At 38.5% G+C, this 22,270-nt stretch overlaps 1 protein-coding gene across 3 annotated transcripts in view; it reads right to left on the reverse strand.

Annotated features, from left to right (window-relative positions):
- Window positions 1–16,532: 16,532 nt before the first annotated feature.
- The window catches only part of Atad2b (ATPase family AAA domain containing 2B), a 142,848-nt gene continuing 137,110 nt past the window's right edge, over window positions 16,533–22,270 (reverse strand). For all 3 annotated transcript variants that reach the window (XM_010604886.1, XM_010604885.1, XM_010604887.1), the window contains 3 exons: window positions 20,585–20,712; window positions 20,130–20,258; window positions 16,533–17,372 (listed from right to left, as the gene is read on the reverse strand). In XM_010604886.1, coding sequence (XP_010603188.1) covers window positions 17,331–17,372; window positions 20,130–20,258; window positions 20,585–20,712 — 299 coding nt within the window. In that variant the 3' untranslated portion in view covers window positions 16,533–17,330. The remainder of the gene's footprint in view (window positions 17,373–20,129; window positions 20,259–20,584; window positions 20,713–22,270) is intronic.

Consider the following 22,270-nt stretch of genomic DNA (forward strand, 5'->3'; position numbering starts at 1 on the left):
TTTCACTTAGCATAGTCCTCTCAACATTTATTTACTCATGGTATAAAACCTGGGGAAAAAAGATTCCCCCACGTTGTAGCATGTACTGTACAAGTCCATTCTTTTTATGGCCAAGTAATCTTCAATCCTACAGATAGATAAAATGGTATACATAAAAACAGATTCATTCTCTTTACTCATTCAGCAGCTATTAGATGTTTGGGTAGTATGAATAATAGTTATGAAAAGTTGCATACAAGGTTTTGAGACTTAATAAACTTAAGAAGCACCGGGCTTAACAAAATTAAACGGGTTTCTTTACTATGGATTTCTACCGAGTCAAAAATAGACTTCATTCTAACTTTGGTAAACTGAATGCATGAGATAGAGTTTTTCCAACTTATTTGGCTACAAGAGCCCCTCTCCATCACACACAGATCTTGCTTCCTTTCTAATTATAACACAAGCTCAAATATTCACATGGGATTCTGGGGTCAACACATTCTGCCAAATCTTTGAAAGTATGACAGAAAGGTAGCACTGTGGAAGATTCAGAAGAAAGTTCTAATCTAGAATTCTCAAAATAGTTCTTAAAAAATGTATGTTCTCTGAATGATAAATAGCAATAAGCTCATAAATATAAACATTTTATGTATACATATAAATTAGTATTCTTTGAAGTTAATTCTGGGTGCAGCAAAATGTTTGACAGGAATTATCTTATTCCCAAAAAAACTGTAGTCTCTCCAGTCGTACTATAGTATTTTTTATTTGAAAGAATGGAAATAAATACACAATAATACTCTACACATAAACTAAAGCACCCACCCACCCTCAAATCCAGTGATAATTGGAAAAGCATGACCTGACAATTTCTGTAAGAGTCTTGGACGTTGTGTACGTTATTAATTTCAAACAACATGATGATCTTAGCAGTCAGCTTCAGCAAAGACCAGCAAAATCAATCGCTTGCCCCACTTATACTTAAAATTCAAATTTTTCACATTATCACTAGCATTTCGTTGATACATGACCTAAAAACATTCTATTCAATACTTGTATTAATAGACAAAACTTCAAGTTTTAACTATAAAATACTGAGAATGTGGGGGGGAAGCTTTTTGATGATTTTTAACTTTTTTGGTTTCTGAGGATGAATATTTAAATTCAAACAATGTGAAAATTAGTATAAAGAAATATTGCAAAGAACAAAAGCTCATTTTTTATACTGTGATAAGCTCTATCGCTTTCTTTGCTGTATTTTAAACAGAATCTGTTGAATTTCTTTAAAGTATGCTAAACTATAGAGCTGGCAGCTTACATTACATTTCCCCTAAATAAATGACATCATGTGAGATTCACCACCCGAAATAACCTTTATTCCAGCAACATGTAAAACATAATATTACTTGTGGATTGACATATATCTTTTTCAAGGTTGCTCTGTTTGCAGTCTTGTTAAAATACTCTGCATTCATTAAGACGCCGAAATAGAATTTTGAAATAGAACTTCTAACACTTTCACCAGGAACTTTAAGCTATAAACAAAGTAACTCTAGGCAATGTTCAGAAATACTAGCATCACCTATGAAAAGTAATTTTGCTTTGTTGCCATAATGAGAATGTTCACAAAAGTCTCTTTCTGGTACCTTTATAGGGTCCCTTCTATTTTATTTGCACTTACTTTCATAACAGACATTCAGTTCTTTGATCTTTTCCAACTTCTCCCAATTCAGCAGCCTGACCCTAGGTTTACTTCCCAGCGGTATAATTCTTCTCCCAAAAGTTATCTCAGCCGTCTAACATTCTGGTCTTTCTGTCAGTCCAAAAAGACAAGACTACAATCCTAATTTAATCCCACCCTGAGCCTGCTCTGGTGCTTTCTTTGTGGTGACAGCTGCAAGGATGATTTTTGTAAAAAGCCCACGTCCACAGAGATCGGTGCCACTGCTCGTGTGGTCTCTGCCCTCCACGGTACCCTCACCTCACTCTGATCGGTCTGAGTGCCCTCCCCGGTTTCTAGCAGAGTCTACTCTGAACCTTCCCTTTTGCCCCCAAAGTTTCCCACCTAGCCTCACTCTTAGCAGAAGAACTCATCTTTTCATTAAAGTAACTGAGATAAAGGTGACAACGGTGGCAACACAGTTTTCTTCATCTTCCACAACTGTCTATTAAAAACAGAGAAACCAGAGTGAAAAATCCAAACACTCATGGACAATATGCAAAACAAAACTAAATAATAAGAACTTTCCAAAAATGCTACCTCCCTAACAGGTATGAACCAACCACTAACACCCGTGAGACCTGCATGGTGTACTCGTGTGCAGAAGGAAGCAGACGGAACTGAGACCCCACAGCGACTCACAGGAGGCTGGGGGGTTCTGCACAGCCCCACGCTGGGTGAGTGCGAGGCTTCTGCGGTGGACAGGAGCCTGGTGAATCCTCAAAGCTCCTCAGCCAAAGCCCTCTTCCAGAGCCCCGAACTAAGACGAAACCACGCAGCAAAGAATCTGAATTGAGCAGCATAGGAACGAAAGACAGAGGAAAGAGAAGTCTGTATTTTTAAAAAGGGGTGTCGGGAGCAAAGTGAGCAGATTTCAGAAAGTGAGCAGCCACGTTTCAACATTTCACAGAGGTAACAGAAGAGAGAGCCCGAGCGCCATGAAAGTCAGGCTGCCTTCTACAAGCTGAAAAGTAATCTCATGTAAAAATGAGCAAAAAAGGACTGAAGGAAAACATTTTATATAAACATATTTCAAGAAAAAAAACTAAAGGAAAGCTGCTACTGTAGGTTCAAAGGCACTCTAGAAAGACATATATAAAAAACACATCAAAGCTAAAGCTTAATAGCTCAATACAAGAAAAGGGCATACAGTAGTAATGTGAAGAGTGAATGAACAATATAAACCAGGACAACACAACTGATTACATCATGACATCACCGTGAGAATTAGAAAACCTCACAGAAAAAGTGAAATAACTCGGCAAGAATTAGAAAAAAAATAATTTTGAAATGTAGACCAAATGAGAAAGAACATACAGTTGGGCTGGTGATTTAGCTCAGTGGCTCCAGCACCTGCCTCGCAAGCCCAAGGACCTGAGCTCAATCCCCGATACCATAAAAAGAAAGAGCATACAGTGAATAAAACAGAAAATGCCTTAAGACACACAGAAGCAGGAACAAAGCGGGACATTTTTCAAGTGACAAAGAAACTTCTGGTCCCGGGCAAGGTGGGTAAGAATACCCTGCCATATCCTTGGACCGGTTACACCTACAAACCCTGGAGAGAAGACAACACAGCAATTATGAAAAGGCTCTGAAAAACTAAAAGCCAGCACAGTGGGTAGGAAAATCAAGTCAAAGAATGACCCACATGACAGTGACTTCCCTGAGCTGACCTTTTAAGCCCGTTGTCTCCCAGCTTTTTCTCCAGGGCAGACAGAATACCAGAAGAAAAACTTCCTGGTCAGACTCTCCAGACCCAAGTGCAGGGGAGGTCCAGGAATGAATTCACCTCTTCATTACAGAGGCAGTGGTGAAGGTTCCTGTCTGACTTTCCAGTCAGGCCACCAAGCAAGGGGCTTTGGGGATCCTGAGGGTAGGGAGCTAGAAAAAGAGGTCCTTTAAATGACTGTGCAATTCTGATCTCCACATCTAAAGAGCAAAGGCCTTGGGAGCCAATGCAGATCTCCAGGTCTGGGGCACATGTGAGTACATGAGTCTCTAATGGTACAGTAAAAAGTTACCACACACCGTGGTTTATGACGGGATCCTGTACTTCTCGGAGTCTTTGTCTAAATTGAGTCCTACGAGTTAAAATCAAGGACTCTAGGGAAAAATCCGTTTCTCCTGCTGCCTTTTGTTGTTGATGTTGTTGTTGATTTGGGGGGGATACCGGGGATCGAACTCAGGACTTCATGTTTGTAAGGCATGCGCAGCGCCACTGACCTAAAGCCCTGGCCCTCCTGCCCCCTTTTTGTAAGAAAAGGTTGGATTATACTGAGCCCACATAATAATCCAACAATCCCCATCTCAAGACCAGTAAGCACTTCTTCTATTTCCCTTCTGTCATGTATGGTAACATATTCACAGGTTCTGGGGACCTGTGGCATCTAACTGGGGAGCCATTATTCAACCCACCACAATGACAACAGAAAAGCACTACAAAGCCTTAAAAACTAAGCTGACCGGCCAGGTATGGTGACACTTGCCCGTAACCCCAGCTCCTGGGAGCCTGAGGCAGAAGCATTGCAGCATTGCAGTCGGGGCTAGCCTGGAATACAGAGTGAGACCCCGTCTCAAACAAAAAAACAAACCAAAAACAACAACAACAACAAACAAATCTCACTAAGCAATAGTGGGAACACAATCAACAGAAAGTAGGCAGCACTTCTGGTCTGAAGCTAACCACATCAACTGCTAAAACAAAAAAGGTCAGCATTCTCCACAAGGCTGTAATTGAGCTGAGAATCTCATAAATATTCAAAATGTCCAGGACCCAATCCAAAATTCTTGACATAAAAAGAACCAGGACATTAAATAACTCCCAAGAGAAATAGTAATCAACAAACTTGTTCAGATGCTAAAATAAGAAAAAAATATTTAGAAGAAATTCTCCAAACTGAACAACAGAGAGACAAATATTTAAAGAAAAGTGAACAGAGCCTCAGGGACCTGCAGACAATATTGAAAGGTCTAACATTCTCATCACTGAAATCCCAACAGGAGAGGAGAAAGATATCGGTGCAGACAGAGAATCTGATGAAATGATGATTGAAAACTTAGCAAAATTGATAGGATACATAAACTTACAGAAACAAAGATCAGCAAACCCCAAACAGGGTAACAACAAAGAAATCCAAGCCTACATATAGTAGCTGAAAATTGAGACAAAGAAAGAAATCTGTAAAAGCATCCAGAGAAAAACAATGAACTACCTATAAACCATAGTTCAAATTACTACAGTGAAATATCAACGAAGTCATGAGGAAAAGCAATGTGGGAAGAGCCCTTTAAAATGAACCTGGGAGGCCACTAAGGGAGCAGGATTTAGGCACGCCTTGAGCTGCTGCCCAGAATCTGAACTCTTCAACTGGCCCAGGAATCTGAACTTCGGATTCAGTCTGCAGAAACCATCAACATCCTTTAACAAAAGTTTCAGCTCCAGCTGCCACAAATACATTTTTAACCCAGAGGCAGCCTCAGCAATCATGTATAGCATGAGCAGCCAACCTTTTGGCTTGCCAGGCTGCATGGGGCGAAGAATATCTTGGGCCACATATAAAATCTAATATAGCACATCCATTCTCTGGGATGATAGCTCTTACAAAAGTCTAGTAAAGAGAGTCGAATGTCTGATTGAAACTCTATACACTCCAAAACTTAATGAGCAACCGTTTACTTCTCTAGTATTAAAAATGTTGTATATATAACAATATCATGAGCAAAAAACTAATTGATACATTACTGTCCTCACTGCAGCCACTAAAAAATTATTTTAACTTATCTTACAAAACTATTTTGATACAAGCTCAATTTTAATAATTATGAAAACTTACCTGTCTGCTTAATAACAATATATGCCTGTCTTCACCTGTGCAGTGAGGTTGAACTGTTTTGCAGAGCCACTGTGTTTTACTCGCCAAGTCACTTAAGTGCATGCAGTGTCTGACAAGCAGGTTTCAACTGGACTGCCCAGGGGGAGGAAAGCAGGAAGTGAAGTTGGCCCGACACATCATGCCACTGACACATAGTCTGCACCCAAGCACCACGCAATCCAGTCATGAAACATTGCTAAATCAAAAGTTCAGACTTGCGTTACTGGCTATCCAGAGTCACAGGGAGCTCCTGTGTTGGACAAACCCACCATAGAACCCAGGGCTTTTTGCACCAATCACCTTCCTGTTTTTTGATACCAGGGATCAAACTCAGGGCCTCACACTTGCTAGCAGGTGCTGTGCCACTGAGTTACATCATGGCCTCCTTCCTTTTTAAACAACTTGTGCGAGCTGCCCAGAATTTCCTTTGCCTTCTACTTTTCCTTCCCCATAAAGGCCCTGTACAATCTGAGCTTTTTGGAACACTTATTGAGAGTTATCTGAATCTGTCAATCCCGAATTGCATTTCCCAGGGCTCCAAACAAAGTTCTTCCAGTTTCTTAGCTTGAATTGATCAATGGTATGAATTTCTCATCCCAAACCATAGAGGCCATGCACATTTTAAAGTGCTGAAAGACGAGAACTGTCAACCCAGAATTCTGTGTCTAGTGAATATATTTCTTCAAAATAAAGGAAAAATAAAGATATTCTCTGGTGAAGGAAAACCAAGAATTTGTCCTTAGCAGACCTGCTTCAAAAGAAATGCTAAAGGAAATTCTTTAATTTGAAAAAATAAAACCTAAGATTTCTGTAATGAAAAGCAACAGAAACAATAAATGTGCAAAAATCCTAATTTTAACTCTGTGAGTTAAGTATATCTGTGACTGTTGAAAAAATATAAACTATGCTGAACTTTTCACTGTATGCAAATATATTTCATATGAAAACTATGGCATATGGCTGGAAGATTTCTCTATTTTACATGTAAAGTGAAAAAATATTAATTTCAGGTACACTGTAAAAAGTATGTGTAAATGCCAAAAACCCCCAACAAGCTGCAGAGAGATGCCGCTAAAGAGCAAGAGATAGATTACAACAGAATACTAAAACTACTGAATTACATTAAGTGTAAAACTACCTCTCACACCCAGTAGAGTGACTGCTATTTAAACTCTCCCTAAAAAAAAAAAAAGAAAGAAAGAAAACAAAACAAAAAGTATCAGTGAAGTTGTGGGAAAATCAAACTTGTGCATTAGTGATAAGAATGCAAAATGGTCCAGCTGCTAAGGAAAGCAGTGTGGAGATTCCTTTAAAACAGAACTACCAGTCTGAGGCTGGATTTAAAAAAAACAGAGCCAGATAAAGAGAACTATACCTTTAGGGGATGGTCAGGTTACCCAGGCTTGCCTGTGCCTGGCTGTAAGAAGAGCCAAACACTAAGGGTGGCTACTGGCGGGGTGGGGTGGGCACTCATTGCTTCATGGAGCAGCTTCAGTTCTACAAGATGAAAAGAGCCCTGGAGACAGACGGCAGAGACACATGGCATCGGCAGTGTCCTCAACGCCACTGAACTAAACACCTACAAGAGTTAAGGTACTGCATTTTATGCTGTATGCATTTGACCACTATGTAAACACATATTAAATGTAAACAAAGTAAAATATACCAAAAACAGATTGTTAGATTAAAAAAAAATCCCAACTATAGTTATAACTTATAGATTCTAATTTACCCAATAATTCATGATTTATAGTTATAATAGTTATATAGGTACATGTATTTGTTATAAAATATAGTAATATAGGTAAATTAGCCGAATGAATGAAAAGACAAGCCACTATTAAAAAAATGTTTGAAAAACGCCTGTCAATAAAGGACTAGTATCTAAAAGCATTCCAAAAATTCTTAGAACTCAAAAATTTAAAAAAAAACTGATTAAAGGGCCGGGGACTTGGCTCAGTGGTTCTGTCACCTGCCTTGCAAGCACAAGGGCCCAAGTTCGATCCCCCATACACAAAAAAAACTAATTAAAAATGGGCAAAATGTCTAAACAGATCCCTCACTACCTACAGAAAGCCAATATAGATATGAAAAGATATTCAATATGATACATCATAAGGGAATTATAAATTCAATTAAAACAATTAGAATGGCCCAAAATCCAAACCACAGACAGTACCCACATGCTGACCAGGACAGGACCTGGAACGCAAAATGGTACAGCCATGCTGGAAGACAGTTTGGCAGCTTCTTACGAAAGTAATTCCATATAATCCAGCAATCATGGTATCTGGCATCTGCCCAAAGGGTTGACAACGTGCCCACAAAAAGCCTGTCTATGAATACTTATAGCAGCTTTATTAATAAATGTCAAAACATGGAAGCAACCAAGATGTACCAAGGTGAACGATAACAGACTGGCACATCCACACAATGGGACAACCTGCTCCATGCTAAGATGAAATGAGTTTATTAAGCCTTAAAAAGACATGAAGAAAACGTAAATGTTTATTGTTAAATGAGAGAAGTCAATCGGGAAGGCTACATATCTTGAATTATTTTCAGTATATGACACTCTAGAAAACGAGATAATACAAATATCTGTGATTGCCAGTGAGAGGGAGGGAGGGATGAATAGGTAGAACACGAACAATTTTTATGGCAATGAAACTATCTTTTTAAAATTTTTTTTATTTTTTTGGTACTAGGGATTGAACTCAGGTCCTTGCACTTGCAAAGCAGGCAGCAGAACTACTGAGCTAAATCCCCAGCCCAAAACTATCTTGAATGTTATTGCTAGTGATGAATAGATAGCATTATCAAAGTCCACAGAATGTGGAACAGTGATCCATCCCTAATACAAACTTCACTTAATAATTAGGTGTCGATGTTCCTTGATTGTAACACATGTATCACACTAATAATATCAGATGTTAATAATCAGGGAAATGAGGGCAGGACAAGAGATTAAAGGGATTTCTACATTCAATTTTTCTGTGAATTAGAAACTTCTTTAATAAAAAAGTATGCAAATGAGCTTCTACAATAGCTCCCTTTAGTGTAAGGAAAAAGAGGAGAATAAAATAGGCATGACTTGCTTTTTTAACAAAACAAAACACTAGATAAGGAGGAACTAATGAGACTGGTTACCAACAGAGAAGGGATAGGGCACCGACACCTCTCTGGGTCTAACTTGTTTGCAGTTGTGATTTGGTTCGTATCTTAATACTACAAAAAAAAATCCATAAAGATGGGAGGGACCTTGAAAATAAACACAAACAAGAACCAAACTAAATTTTAATTTGAAAAGTAACATCATCAGAGTAAAGGCAGGTTGGATAAGTGGGAGAAAGCCCCAAGTAACTTTGGAACACAGTGTTGAGACTGTGCGCCCTCAGATGAAGACAACAAGCAGTACAAACAAATTCTAAAGGGCAGTCAGTAGGGTATTTGGTGTTTGTTGCTGTTTGGATTTTGGTGATGTTAATTTTTATTTAGCTATTTTAGATATAAAATAAAATTATATAAAACCAGAATCTGATTCTCTAGATCAGTGCTGTCCAATAGAAATATAATGCAAGCCTTATATATGAAAAATATATATATGTACAGATGTTTTCTACTAACATTATAAAGAAAAAAGAACCAGAAACTATTTTTCATAAATATATCCCAATAGATCTTAAATATTTTCAACATCCAATCAATATGAAACTATTAATGACACTACATATTAATTTTTGTAATAAACCTTCCAAATGAGTGTGAATTTTACATTCACAGCACATCTCCATTTGAACTGCCACATTTCAAGCGCTCGACAGCTACATGTAGCCAGTGGCTACCAGATGGCATAGCACAGCTCCAGTCCAAGTACCAATTTATGGGAAACACAGAAGAAAATGAACATTTTAACCTCACCACAGGGATTCAAGCATCAAAACTCAGCCCGTGGAAAATTCTATGGGTCAAACCTGGTTTCTTCAATAAGTTAATAGTGAGGGAAAAGGTGAGACTAAGGAGGAATCTACAGACTGAGATTAAAAAGGCAAAGGAGAAGAAAACATTAAATACTTAAATGTATTTTAAAATGCACACAGTGATAAAACTAAGGAAAAGCAAGAATCATTACCATAAACGTTAAGGTTGTAAAAGTGATTGCTGATTAATGTACACATTTGTTTTAGGCAGTTTTCCATATTTGTTATGTTTTACAATGAGAAGGTATAAGATCAATAAATATTTGATGGAAATATCTGAAATAAGTAGGTATTGGTTTCTTAAACATCATCTTATGGGAGACTATTTCCTAGTTTCTACTCTTCAGAAATAAAGTACCCTTGTTCTCTTTTGCTGTTTTGCTTGCTTCTGAGATGGGGTCCAGGTTGCGAGGGCTGGCCTCAACCCCAGGTCCTCCCGCCTTGGCCTCCGAGGATTCACCAGGGTCTGCTGTAAAACACCCCGACTCTCACACAAGACCTGCATTCCCTCACTCTACTGGAATCCTGACCACTAATCATCCCCTTTCCCTTCTCAATCGCTCTCCTCCTCTTGAGGCCACACAGGATAGTGGCAAATAACTAGGCTCTTGCATCAAAAACCCAGAGTGCAAATCCTGGTTATACTACGTAGCTGTCCAACTTACAGCAAGTGATAACCTGTGACTAACTCTCTTATGCCCTCCGTACTTTCTCACTGCTGAGACACAGCACCCAACATATGCAACTGTTGAGGAGAGGTTTATTTTGGCTCACAGCTCGTAGAGGTTTCAGTCCATAGTGTGTTGGCTCCAAGGCAGGGCAGCGTAGCAGAGGAGAGACAGATCATAGCATGGAGGCAGAGAGATCAAGGGAGGAAGGAGGGGAACCCTTTGAGGCCACACCTCCTATAGCCCCCCACCACTTAGGGCCCCACTCCCATTTAGCCGCAAACTCACCATGAACCAACCTGTTGACGAGTTTTGTGACCCCATGATCCAATCACCTCCCTAAAGCCAATCTGTGAGAGTAGGAGGCTTTGGGACAGTCATCCAGATATAAGCCCTAGCACCTCATTACCACCAAAAAAAGACACTAATGATAGTATCTAGCCAACCAGCCATAGTGGTGCACGCCTACAACCCTAGCACTCTGGGAGACTGGAGCAGGAGGACTGCAAGTGAGAGCCTAGCCTGGGCAACTCAGCAAGACTCTTGCTATTATCCTTGCCACCTCTACTGCCACCTCCACCCCTTCGGTATATGAATTTTTTCACTTTCATCAAAATCATTTCCTCAACCTTGTGTGCCTCTCTAGCTGTGCTCCTACTCTTTCCCCTTTTCTTGAAAATGCCAAATTAAAACACAGACCTGTAATATTTTAATAGATACCTTTACTGTTTCCTGAGCATTTGATATGTTATCTGTTTTGAACCCCACCTTCTCCCCACCTTGAAATCTGTGAACTACTCTTTTGGCTGTCCTGCTTTTGAAAAGGTATGATTAGTATCAACTCGACGACATCTTCTACCTACTGTTCCTCTACCTGCTATTTTCATTCTGCTTCAGAAGTACCGCCTAAGTGCTCTCTCACACCAGGTCTGAACCACCACTTACAGGCAGCTGACCTCAAGTCTTCGCCTCTGCTCTCCTCCAGCTTACAGTATTTATCTGAGTGTGTGTGGGAATCAGACGCCAGAATGCCCAACACTGCATTCTCTGCAGACTTGCTCCTCCCTGCAGTTCACGCTCTACGCCCAGGTAGACATCCAAGAGCAATTCCAGGGCCCCTTACCACCCTTCACACCGAAATACAATCAATGAGTTTAGAGCTCTACACTCCTTAGAAATTCCTTCTTACACCTAGCTTGACTTCCCCAGTTTGGCCCTCTAGCATCTCTCACCTGGAATAAAAAAACAAAACAAAACAAAACAAAAGCAGGAATGGAAGTTCTTTGGCCTCTAGTACTTTTTTCCTATTTTGTTCTAAAGCAAACTAGAACTGTCCATGGTTGTCCCCCTTTAACACATCTGCCTGTTTCCATACTTTTGTTAGTTTCCTCAGTCTGAAATGCTCATTTTTAAACTGCCTTCCTGCATATTTTGAGTAGCTGTCAGCATACCATACCCATCAGAGAAAACCCTCTCGGTTGCTGAGGATGAGTTAAGTCCCTTCCTCTAGACTTCAACACAGCTTGTTCTATTTTTTCTTAACGTCTCCTGCTCAACAGTTCTTTCCAAGGACACTGTTTTTTACTTATCTTTGTAACTCCAGTGCCTAGTATGTATCTGAATATGACAGGTAGTTCTATCTCACTGAAAGGAGGTAGTTATTTCCCATTTTATATATTAATGACAAATTTATGGATCTAAAATGCTATTTTCATGTCATGACACTGTCCAAAAACGTTAAAGGATTACCACATAATAGAGCATAAATATGTTTACACTTATCCTCCATAACAAGAACTCAAGTGACCTATACAGCTTTATCTTGGACCACATTTCCTTATGGTCACCCTTGATTTTTACTCAGTTTTCCAAATTGGCCTTTTGACCTCTAGCTACCCAAAAGATCACAACCCATTAAAATGTTGGTCTTTAAAATCAATACTTGCTCAGCATTCAGTAGCAATTAGTCTGCAATGTTGTACGATCCCCCCCCCACCCCCGTACCAGGGATCGAACTTGGGACCTTGCTCAGGCGGCAGAACCACTGAGCTAAATCCCCAGCTCTAATGCTGCATGATATTAAAAGCACTGTCATGGGTACCTAAATAGAATGGTCACAAATAACTTCCAAGTCATCTGATGGGCAGATGAGTAGTAGAGACAAGGCTTAAGATTTTGCTCAACTCATAAAAGATATCAAAATACAACAAAAACATTAAAGCATTGTTTTCTGCTCTATTCACTTATCTCCAGCCCCGCCTTCCTTCATCTTCAATAGCTTGAAGTTCATTAGGAATGAGGAAAGGATTAGCTAATGGAACATTACTTTCCTTGAAGCTGTGCTGCTTCTGTCCATCAAAACTCTACAGTTTGAAAAGCAAGAATTCCAGTAAAAACCTCCAGCAAGACAATCAGGGTATCTTACAAGGTTCTAACCTGCCACGGCCATCCCTCCCAAGTTCTACACAGCTTAGCCATTTGTTTTTGGAACAAGAAGTGCCAGCAGGAGGACAGTGGGTACTCACAGTTGACATTAACAGGCCTGAGTCAAAGAAGGGCGAAAGCCTGGTTCGTTCACCACCCAGCACTCTGAAAACAACTATGCTCCTACAAGGGGGCAGAGAGATCATCAGTGCAAAAATCTCCCGAAGAATACCTTAATTTCCCCAGAGTTCTTGTTTTAATATATTGGACTAATGGAAAGAAAACTCTCAGAAGGGCAAAGATAGGAAGGAACGAATGAACAAAAACCTCAGAACTGCTTGTAAAAATAACTCAACATAAAGGTATTGCCACTGAGAGACCTGTGCTGCGATACCCAACCAAACTACAAAATTCCAGGGTCAGTTCTTAAAGAATAAATAATGATATGAAAATAGACAACATCTATTTAACTTTGTACTTCCCCCGGCAAAATACTGGCTAAGTATTAAGGAAAAGGGAAAGTACCATCTGTGCATCCACAAGATTACCCTGGTGCTTGGGGTATAATAAACATAAATGTGGGGTACGTGAGGGAATTTACATTTATAGAAACACTCAATACACAGTTTTGCAGGTGTTAGGGTGTAAGGATAACAAGAAATAGCTACTTCAGGATAAACCTCTGGTTTTACTATAGTTTTGATGGCTATGGAATCTAAAACTGGATAAACAAAATTCAGTTTCATTTCCAAAGTCCTAAAATGTTGACTGGGCCTCAAATGGTCTTAATCTAACCACTCAGAAAAACAAATTTTAAGAGTAATCCATTTGCTTCTACCCAATATATTTGTTTGTTTGTTTTGTACCGGGGATTGAACTTGGGCCCTTGCGCTTGCGAGGCAGGCAGTGGAACCACTGAGCTAAATCCCTGGCCCTACCCAATATATTTTAAATCTTCATTTCTTCTGTTGAATCTTCAAATTGTCTACTGAATTAAAACCAAAATTTTTTTTTAAAAGAAAAAAAGCTTTCAGCTAAAAATCCTGAAGGGTACTTAAAATCTAAAAGGCACATATAATTAAGATTTCTAAAATTATTTTTATTTGTTTATTTTGTAGGATTAGGGATTGAGCCCACGGCCTTCCCTCCCAGCTGCATCCCTTGCCCTTTTAAATTTTTAGATAGGATCTAAATCAGGCTGGCCTTAAACTTCTAATGCTAGCTCCTGTCTTGGCTTCCCATGGTGCTGGGATTAAAATCATGACCACCACACCCAACTATAACAAGATTTTCCGGAGGTGTTTGGTAAACATCAATATGCTAGCTCTGTAAAACAGAGACAGCAGCTGGAAAAGTAGCATTGCATTTGCAGCCAACGTGGATGATAATTAAGCTAAGACATATTTTTCTTATTATCTTTATTCAAGTATTTCACAGCAGTTATATTACAAATTACAGTAAATGTTCCAGAATTCAAAAATTAAATAATTTACTTCAAACTAATGTAAAATGAAGTCAAATGTAAAACATCAATTTAACACAATTCTAAATTAAACTACAAACCCAAATAGACCATAGTTGATGAAGTCTACTTAATCTACCAAGTAGACATACATGACTGAAACCAAACAGGACTCCCAAAGTCTAAGTAACCAAATGTACAAAATACAAAAGATGCAGGTACAAACCCAAATTCAAGCTTACAATTTGATTACAAATAATAATTATAGTAACAATGGCATTCAGCTACGGGACCTGACACTGAAAATATCTACTGAATAGCACCATAGCTGAACCAACTTAATCAAAAAAGGGAAGAAATTACCACCCCACTCCCTAAAAATAAAATCCAGTAAACCTACAAATACATTGGCATATGAGAAAAATCAAGTTATGAAAGGATGTTTTAAAAATTAATCACAGGTAAGCTTCAAGCTCAAAAACACAATTAACTCCACAGCCATCAGTTTCAACCCTAATGTGGTTCCATCGTCTTCAAAAAGCTCCCAGGGTCCTCACAGCTGAACATGAACTTGCTGGGCTTCGCTGTGACATATCCTTATCTGAGAGCAGGGTTTTACACAGGAGCTTATCACTTAGAATGGTCACAATAGGAAGAAAGAACAGAGGTCAATTTGTACATATTTTTGCCAATGCTATACAGCAAAAATTAAGAACTTACAGAAAGGTAAACAGAACTGAGTCCACTTGAATAATTTCACAAGCTGCTTTAAAATATACATCCACCAGATATCTGTAAAATAAGCAAAATTGGTGTAGTGTGTTTCTTTTGGGAGAGGGCTGGAAAAGTTGCTACAATTTTAGCTCATCCCCCTCCACCTTGCCATAAGATTGACTTTCTCTTTACGACCTAAACTGTTCAGAGTGGCAGTTCCTACACTGACATTGCCTCTGATTTCCCCATCTACATTAAGGATAAACAAAAACAGAAACATGATCTTTTGGAAGCATAATGCCAAACGTAAATTGCCCTTGTTGAACTCACTGATGGCTAAAATATTAACTTGCACAAATTTAGTGATCTAAGAAATGTTACTTGTTTTCCTTTCACAAGTGCTGCTGTTACTTGAAGAGAATGCCTCTGAATTAGAGTAACTGGAATAAACATTAAAAAAAAAAAAATAGTGCAGCAAGAACCTGAGACTTGCAAAAAACCCTTTTACCAGAAACTTGCTACAAAAATCTGCTACATCGTATTTCATCAAATCTTTAAATTCTGTAACAATTTCCATCAAAATACAAAATGCTAATGTATTAGACAGTAAAATAGTTTGAACTGGCATGATGATAATAAATACTAAAGAAAGCATGAAAATCTTCCCAATAATCAAATTGGAGGCTTCAAATCACCTCCCCTTTAAAATGATTCATAGTTAATCACACTTGCCCACCTTAAAAATACAGTGTGTCCACATGGGTAACATCTTGAATTATATGACCAACTCAATGTTACGAAAACTTCATAGACTAGGCATAAAGAAAACAAGTGGCATTTAAAAAAAATTAAACTACAATGAGACGGTGGCAAATGTGAATGTGAACGCAAAGAAGCACTTGGGATTACTGCAGTAGCCTAGGCCAGAGTGCACTTTCTGCACACTGCACACAGCCAGAGACAAGGAGACCAGTACCTTAGCTTCAGCACGTAAACGGCGGCCAAGTGGTTACAGGACTCTGTACACACTGTTGGTAACTAAAACACAAAAAGCTGAGGTAGCTCAGTATCTCTGCAGTAGTCCAAGACCATGTGCCTTAATTAAAACTCAAACTACATGTGTTGCATATATTGGAAAGACACACCTGCAGCTAACGGCTATAATAAATGAAGATAGCGAGCCAACTTGCCGGCAAAATTTCCTACATTTTGTTTAAAAATTATCTGATACAAAATGTCACTGCAGTGCCTTTGCCTCTCTGCAACTGCCTAGACTGTCTGATTTGTAGAAAGTTTTTGTAAAACTAGTAACCCATAATTAATTTCAGGTAAATACAATTCACAGAAATCACTCAACTAGACCCACAAGGGTTTCCAATCAAAACGAAGAGTTGTGAAGATCAGTTTATGGGAAGGGATTTAAACATTAATACTGTTATTCAAGGATCATACCCAAGCTCATTAGCAATTATACAGAAAATGAATTTTATGGAGATTCTGCCAAATTCCTCTCTTTTTTGTCCAGTTGGCAAGTCCGGGCTTTAAACAAAACAATCTACTAAACATGAAAATAATTTTTCTCTGGGAACTCAAACATAAATAATTATTAAATTGCCTCTTGACAGAAGAATGGCCACTGATCATCATCAGCAATAAAAAAAAAGTGTTTGGCCTTTTGTGGACTGTGTATTATTTGTTGTTGCTTTGTTACATGCTTCTTACACAGAAACAGACCATACAGAAAACATTATTTTAGCATATTATGTGGCTTACTGAGTGTCTTGATTGAGCTTTGAGAACAAGACAAGCATTTAATATCAAGACACTGGTTCTCTTAATGACACAGTATCAAAACTTACTTTCAAGGTTGTGATCAAAGAAAACGTTCTAATTTATTTGCTACAAACGAGCCCATTTAGCCTTATCTTTCTCAAATGAATAAAAAGGCACATTAAAGGCAGTTCTAAAGAGCCTAATCTAATTTCATTCGGTTTCTTTAGTTTCCCACCAGATATACCACAGCCAACTCTAAAGTAGGTTTCAGTCCATTACCCAGAGAAGAAAATATGATGAAAGGGATAGAAGGGGTGGGGGGACAAAAACAAAACAGGCTGCCCACTTTAAACAATCCGACACAGTTAGAACTGCCCCATCCAGTTTCCTCCTGTGTGCTGGTCTGCTCCCTAAGAGAGTCTCCAAGAAAGAGTGCACAAAAAGAGGAGCAGAAGCGAAAGCAGTTTCTGTAGCACCAAAATCTCCAAGCTGTGGGGTTGTATTTTTTATTTGTGGAAAATACAACATGTTTCTGAAGTTCTGTTTGGTTCTTGTAGGCTGGTTGGTTTCAGGTACCTGAGACAATAGCACCAAATTCAACAGAAAAAAATGAGTGAGAGAGCACTTTACACCAAGGCTCTGCACGTAATTGGTGCAATCTGAAATTGAATGGCTCAGAATTCTGCTCTGTCAGGAGCAGACTGGAGAGGATAAACCACTCATCTTGAAAGTTCATAGGAATGTCTCAAACATATGAACTGTTCTTTCCATCTCCTGTAAGAAAAAGATATGCATGTTATCTGTTAAGGAAAAGACAAAGATATTCTTCTTTGTAGAAGAATTCACATAAAAATTCTTATAGAGAAAGAATCTGAGACACATGTTTAAATTTGAATATTCTCCTGATTACAGTACCAGAGCTACTATGTAACACTCTCTGCCCTAGGTAACTCCAAGTACCTCTTATTTCCTACCTGGGTAAATGAAGATGGCAAAGACACTAACACTCAATGAGTGATTTACATCAGTAATACAAGAATGAGGTTATAAGTAATCTAAGGATGAGGATGAAGATGACTGAACACTCAATGAGTAACATGTCAGACACTACACTAAGAAACATGTATAAAATTCATAAATGCAATAGATACATCAGATAGATAGATAGATAGATAACTAGACCCATTATACAGATAAAAATAACTGAGCCATAGGGGATACAATCTGACAGCTAAAAAGTGGCAGAGTCCAAATGTGAATACAAGTAGTCCCATCTAGAGCCTCTCTCATTATACCCTAATTCCCAAAGCAAACTCAATGCATTCAGTGTAACTTACACCAAAGAGCAGAAAGCAGCCTTTTCCCCATTTCTATCCACTCCAACCATAGCTGAAGGGGGTGGGGACCAGAATGAGCAGCCACCACCGTTACCAGGAAAGCCACTTGCTGCCTATCCTATCAGTCCCCTTCCCCTCTAAGCTAGGCCCATGAATTACAAAGGTTCCTAGTCCCATACTGGAGAAATTTCACTGCTAAGCATAACCAATTCATTCAAGATAATGAAATTGCAACCATCTGAACAAAGAACAGTACCCTGCATGCACACTTTATTCGATGGGCAAATATCAAATACATCTAAGATATTTGGTTTTCTTTTCTTTCTTTAAACAGCTGCAACAAAATTCTATTCCACGTCTCTATAGAACTAGTAGGCCATACTAACTGACTATCATCTGATCAAAAAGTCTTCTATATAATCAATCAATCATTTCTGGGAAATGTTTTATCATATACTGCTGTGTAGGGGGAAAAATCAGGTTGTGAAAAAAATATAACCCCAATTAAAAAATATATATTCACACATTTACACACATTATGTACATACATCTAGACATTTTATGTTTTTTTGTTGTTGTTGTTGTCATTGTTGTTTTTTGGTACCGGGAATTGAACTTAGGAACTTGTGCTTGCCAGGCAGGTGCGGTGCCACTGAGCTAGATTCCTGGTCCTAGACATTTTAAAAGACTGATATTCCAAAAGATTGACACTAACTAATGTCCTCTAGTTGGGGGGAAATAAGTGATTTTTTTTCTCATTTGTGCTTTCCAGTAATATACATTTATTACATAACTCAGTAAAGCTTCATAAAACAAATTCAAAACATGTGATCACAAAATTTTAAATGCTCTCTTGCTTTGATTTAAACCCATTATCCATATTAAACATGAAAAGATAAGCATATTCTCCATATATAAATCTTTAGTATCTTTAAAGTTAGAAATGTTCCTTGTGAACTGGAAGTTGGTCTTTATCATCTTTTGCATCCCAAAATTTAACACAGTATCTGGCACATAGGTCCTCAATAGATAAACTAACAAGCAAATAGAAGAGCAACCCAGCCTTCAGTGGGTGGATGAGGGTTACATTAGCTCAGGTGACCACAAAAAGCGAAAGTATGGCTTTATGATGTAAATTATGTGAAAAGAGATTCTAGCTCACCAACCAGGGAAGAACTTCCCTATGGTTCACAGTTGTCAAGAAAAGGAAAGGACAAGCACCACTTCATGTGGCTGTTTTACAGGACTAGATCTGACTACATGAAGTGACTCTTGAGTTCTCCTCCAATTATTATTGAGTAGCAATCAGGTCTCCTTTCGATCGGTCATGGCTGGTGGGAGCAATGGGAGGACCATGGGGCAACACCAATAGGACCTTGTGACAGACTCAGGTAGCAAGTCAGCACCAGCGGGGGGGAAGAGAGTTGTGACATGCTGCTCTGTGTATCTGCCTATCCAGAACCAAATTAAGAAACTCCACATTACTTTTGCTCTTTCCTGAGAGAAAAATGGTATAGAAAATCTTAATTCTCCAAACTATAACTTACAATCTTTTTCTTCCCCCAGTGCTAAGACAAAATCCAGAGCCTTTGATACCTCCCTAGCTTTTTTTTTTTTTTTTTTGAGACATAGTCTCACTAAGTCACTAAATTTCCCTGACTGCAATTGAACTTTCAATGGTCCTGCCCCCCCCTCCCAGAGAGCCTTGTGTCTACTGGTATTTTATCAAGGTTGGCTGATTCTTTTAATCATTTTTTTTTTTTTTTTTTTAAGACAGGGTCTCACTATGTAGTTCAGACTGCCCTGGAACTCACTATGTAGCCCAGGATGGTCTCACTCTACTCGCAGGGATCCTCCTACCTCAGCCTCTTGAGTGCTGGGATAACAGGCATGCACCACCACACCCAGCTGATTCTTCTAATCTTAAATATTCAAAACATTCTTTAGTTACTTGGTCAAATGTAGACAGGTAAATCAGGCATGACAGCACATGCCGTAATCCCTGCACTCGGAGGCTGAGGCAGGAGGATCACCACGTTTCAGGCTGCCCTGGGCTACTTAGTGAGTTCAAATCCAGCCTGAATTGTATAGTGAGATGACCCTCCCCATCTTAAAAAAAAAAAAAAAAAAAGATAAGTAAAACAGTTTCCTTACTTTGGGATAAAGACAAGCACACACTGAGCTAAGCACTTACCTCTACAAGTTGTGATTTGTCAAAATCTTTACGATGACGGTAGATGCACTGACTAAGAAGAGAATATAATCTCTCAAGTTGATCAACTGCCAAATTGTTGCTTTTATCTACCAATATATCAAGCAATTTCTAAGAAAAATTAGAAGAAAGGAGAATAAAATGTAGTTTGATTTCACTGATCAAACTGAAACAGTTACATTAAAATGTCTAGACAAACAGGCACACGGCATGAAGTAAGAATGGAGGCTGGAAGATTCTTGACTTCGTTCTTATAGAGACTGTTCCCATACTTTGAACCCCTCAAAACACACATAATTCTTCTTTAGTAGAAGGCCTGGGACAGTTTTGATCCCCAGCTTAAATCATGAGATTTCTAAATTAGTTTTACTCAACTGCCCACAACGTTCAGATACCCTCCCATTCACTGAAAAATGAGAAGGAAGAGTTAAGCTTACCTTCAACCTCTCACGGTCAACTATGAGAGGTGGCACAGGCTCAGATGGCTCTTCTGGAACCAGCTCCAAGCTTGTTGTTTTTGCCTGCTCCAAAATTAATTTACGGCATTTCTTTATTTTAGAAGCACCTAAAATTAAGTGTGGGGGAAAAAATTGCAGCAAATAAGAAAATAACTTTCATACAAGATCCCAATAATGAATGTCACTGTACTGTATACCTAAAATGTACCAATAAACTGAATGAGGGGAAAAAAAACCTTTCAGTTGAGTTAAGCAACTGAAATTACTTATTTTACCTATCACAAATCCTTTTTGGATGAGGACAAATATATTCTTTAAATGATCATGATTTTTTTGGTAAGAACAAGTAACCCAATTAAAGAAAGCTACATCACAATTATGAAAGCCAAGTCATACTACAATATTATCTAATAAACATATTCACTAGAAAGAAAAAGACAACCTTCACTTCCAAGCACTGAATTATAAAGTCTTCATTCTCTTTATAATAGTTATCATTTTCAATTATGGTGCTTTCAAAACTGGAAGAAAGCAACCAACCTAGAAGAGTAGATACTGAAATAAAATGGGAACAGCCTGCCTACATATTTGCCTGCCAACCTGACACATTTTCCTCAACACTTCCTGAAACTTATTTTTCTGTTATAGTGCCTACAATTTTATTACATTATATTGGGTTATAATATTTTCTCCAAAAATATAAACCTATAAGAAAAGTAACAGAATTGATACTCCTCTTTCATACATTAGAGTGAACTGGTGCAATTCCTTCCTGTTAGCATTTTACTAAGACTAATCGCATTGAAAAATAGAAATTTAGGGGTAAGTGAGCACAATTTCATGCTACTGTGCATTCTGAGGGGCACAGACTATGCAGACCATCAAACCCTCTGTTCCCCCAAGTAAGGTTACTGTAAAAGGAGCCTGAACTTGCCATCCTCCTGCCCAGCCTTCAAGTAGCTGGGTTACAAGTGTACTGCACCAAGCCCGACAATTTAAGCCTTTTCTGAGGGCCTACTGAGCCTGCACAGAGAGGCCATACCTAGGACTCCTCCTTACATTCATTCTGCTTCATATCCAATCTCCCATTCCGTCCCATTCATCACTTAACCTTTAACTTTATTTTTTTAAAGTTCTGTCTATATGATAGCCTACAATAAATACTGCCCTTAAAACTACTGTTATTAAATATTAGGAAAAAGAAAAAAATTCTCAACAGGCAATATTTTAAAATAGCAAATCCCTCTTTATCCATAAAAAATTGTAAGACTGAATAATACTTTCCTACTTCCATACTAGAAAGCTTAAAGAACTAGTAGGAAAACAAAACAAAACTTTTCCCATATAGCCAAGACTCCAGGGTAAAGCTATATACATCACAATTTATAGAAGGATAAAATTTCAAAATGGCTTAGTGTAAGAAGAGGATATGTCCAAGAGGGAAATGTAGATACCCAACTCATTCCATCCCATTATGGGCTAAAGACTAAGGATAAACAAAGATGGGCTAGAAATCCTAATCACCCTTTTCAATTTTCTTTAAAAGAATTGTACAGCCATGAGAAGTCAGGAGAAACCGGCAGAGTGCTCTAACCCTGAGAACAAGATGAACCAGACAGGGACAGTTCCATGTCTTTCTTCCACCACCGGCCTTACAAGTCAATG

Source organism: Fukomys damarensis, unplaced genomic scaffold (assembly GCF_012274545.1).
Source record: "Fukomys damarensis isolate Sample0158 unplaced genomic scaffold, DMR_v1.0_HiC HiC_scaffold_2, whole genome shotgun sequence".
Lineage (NCBI taxonomy): Eukaryota > Metazoa > Chordata > Mammalia > Rodentia > Bathyergidae > Fukomys > Fukomys damarensis.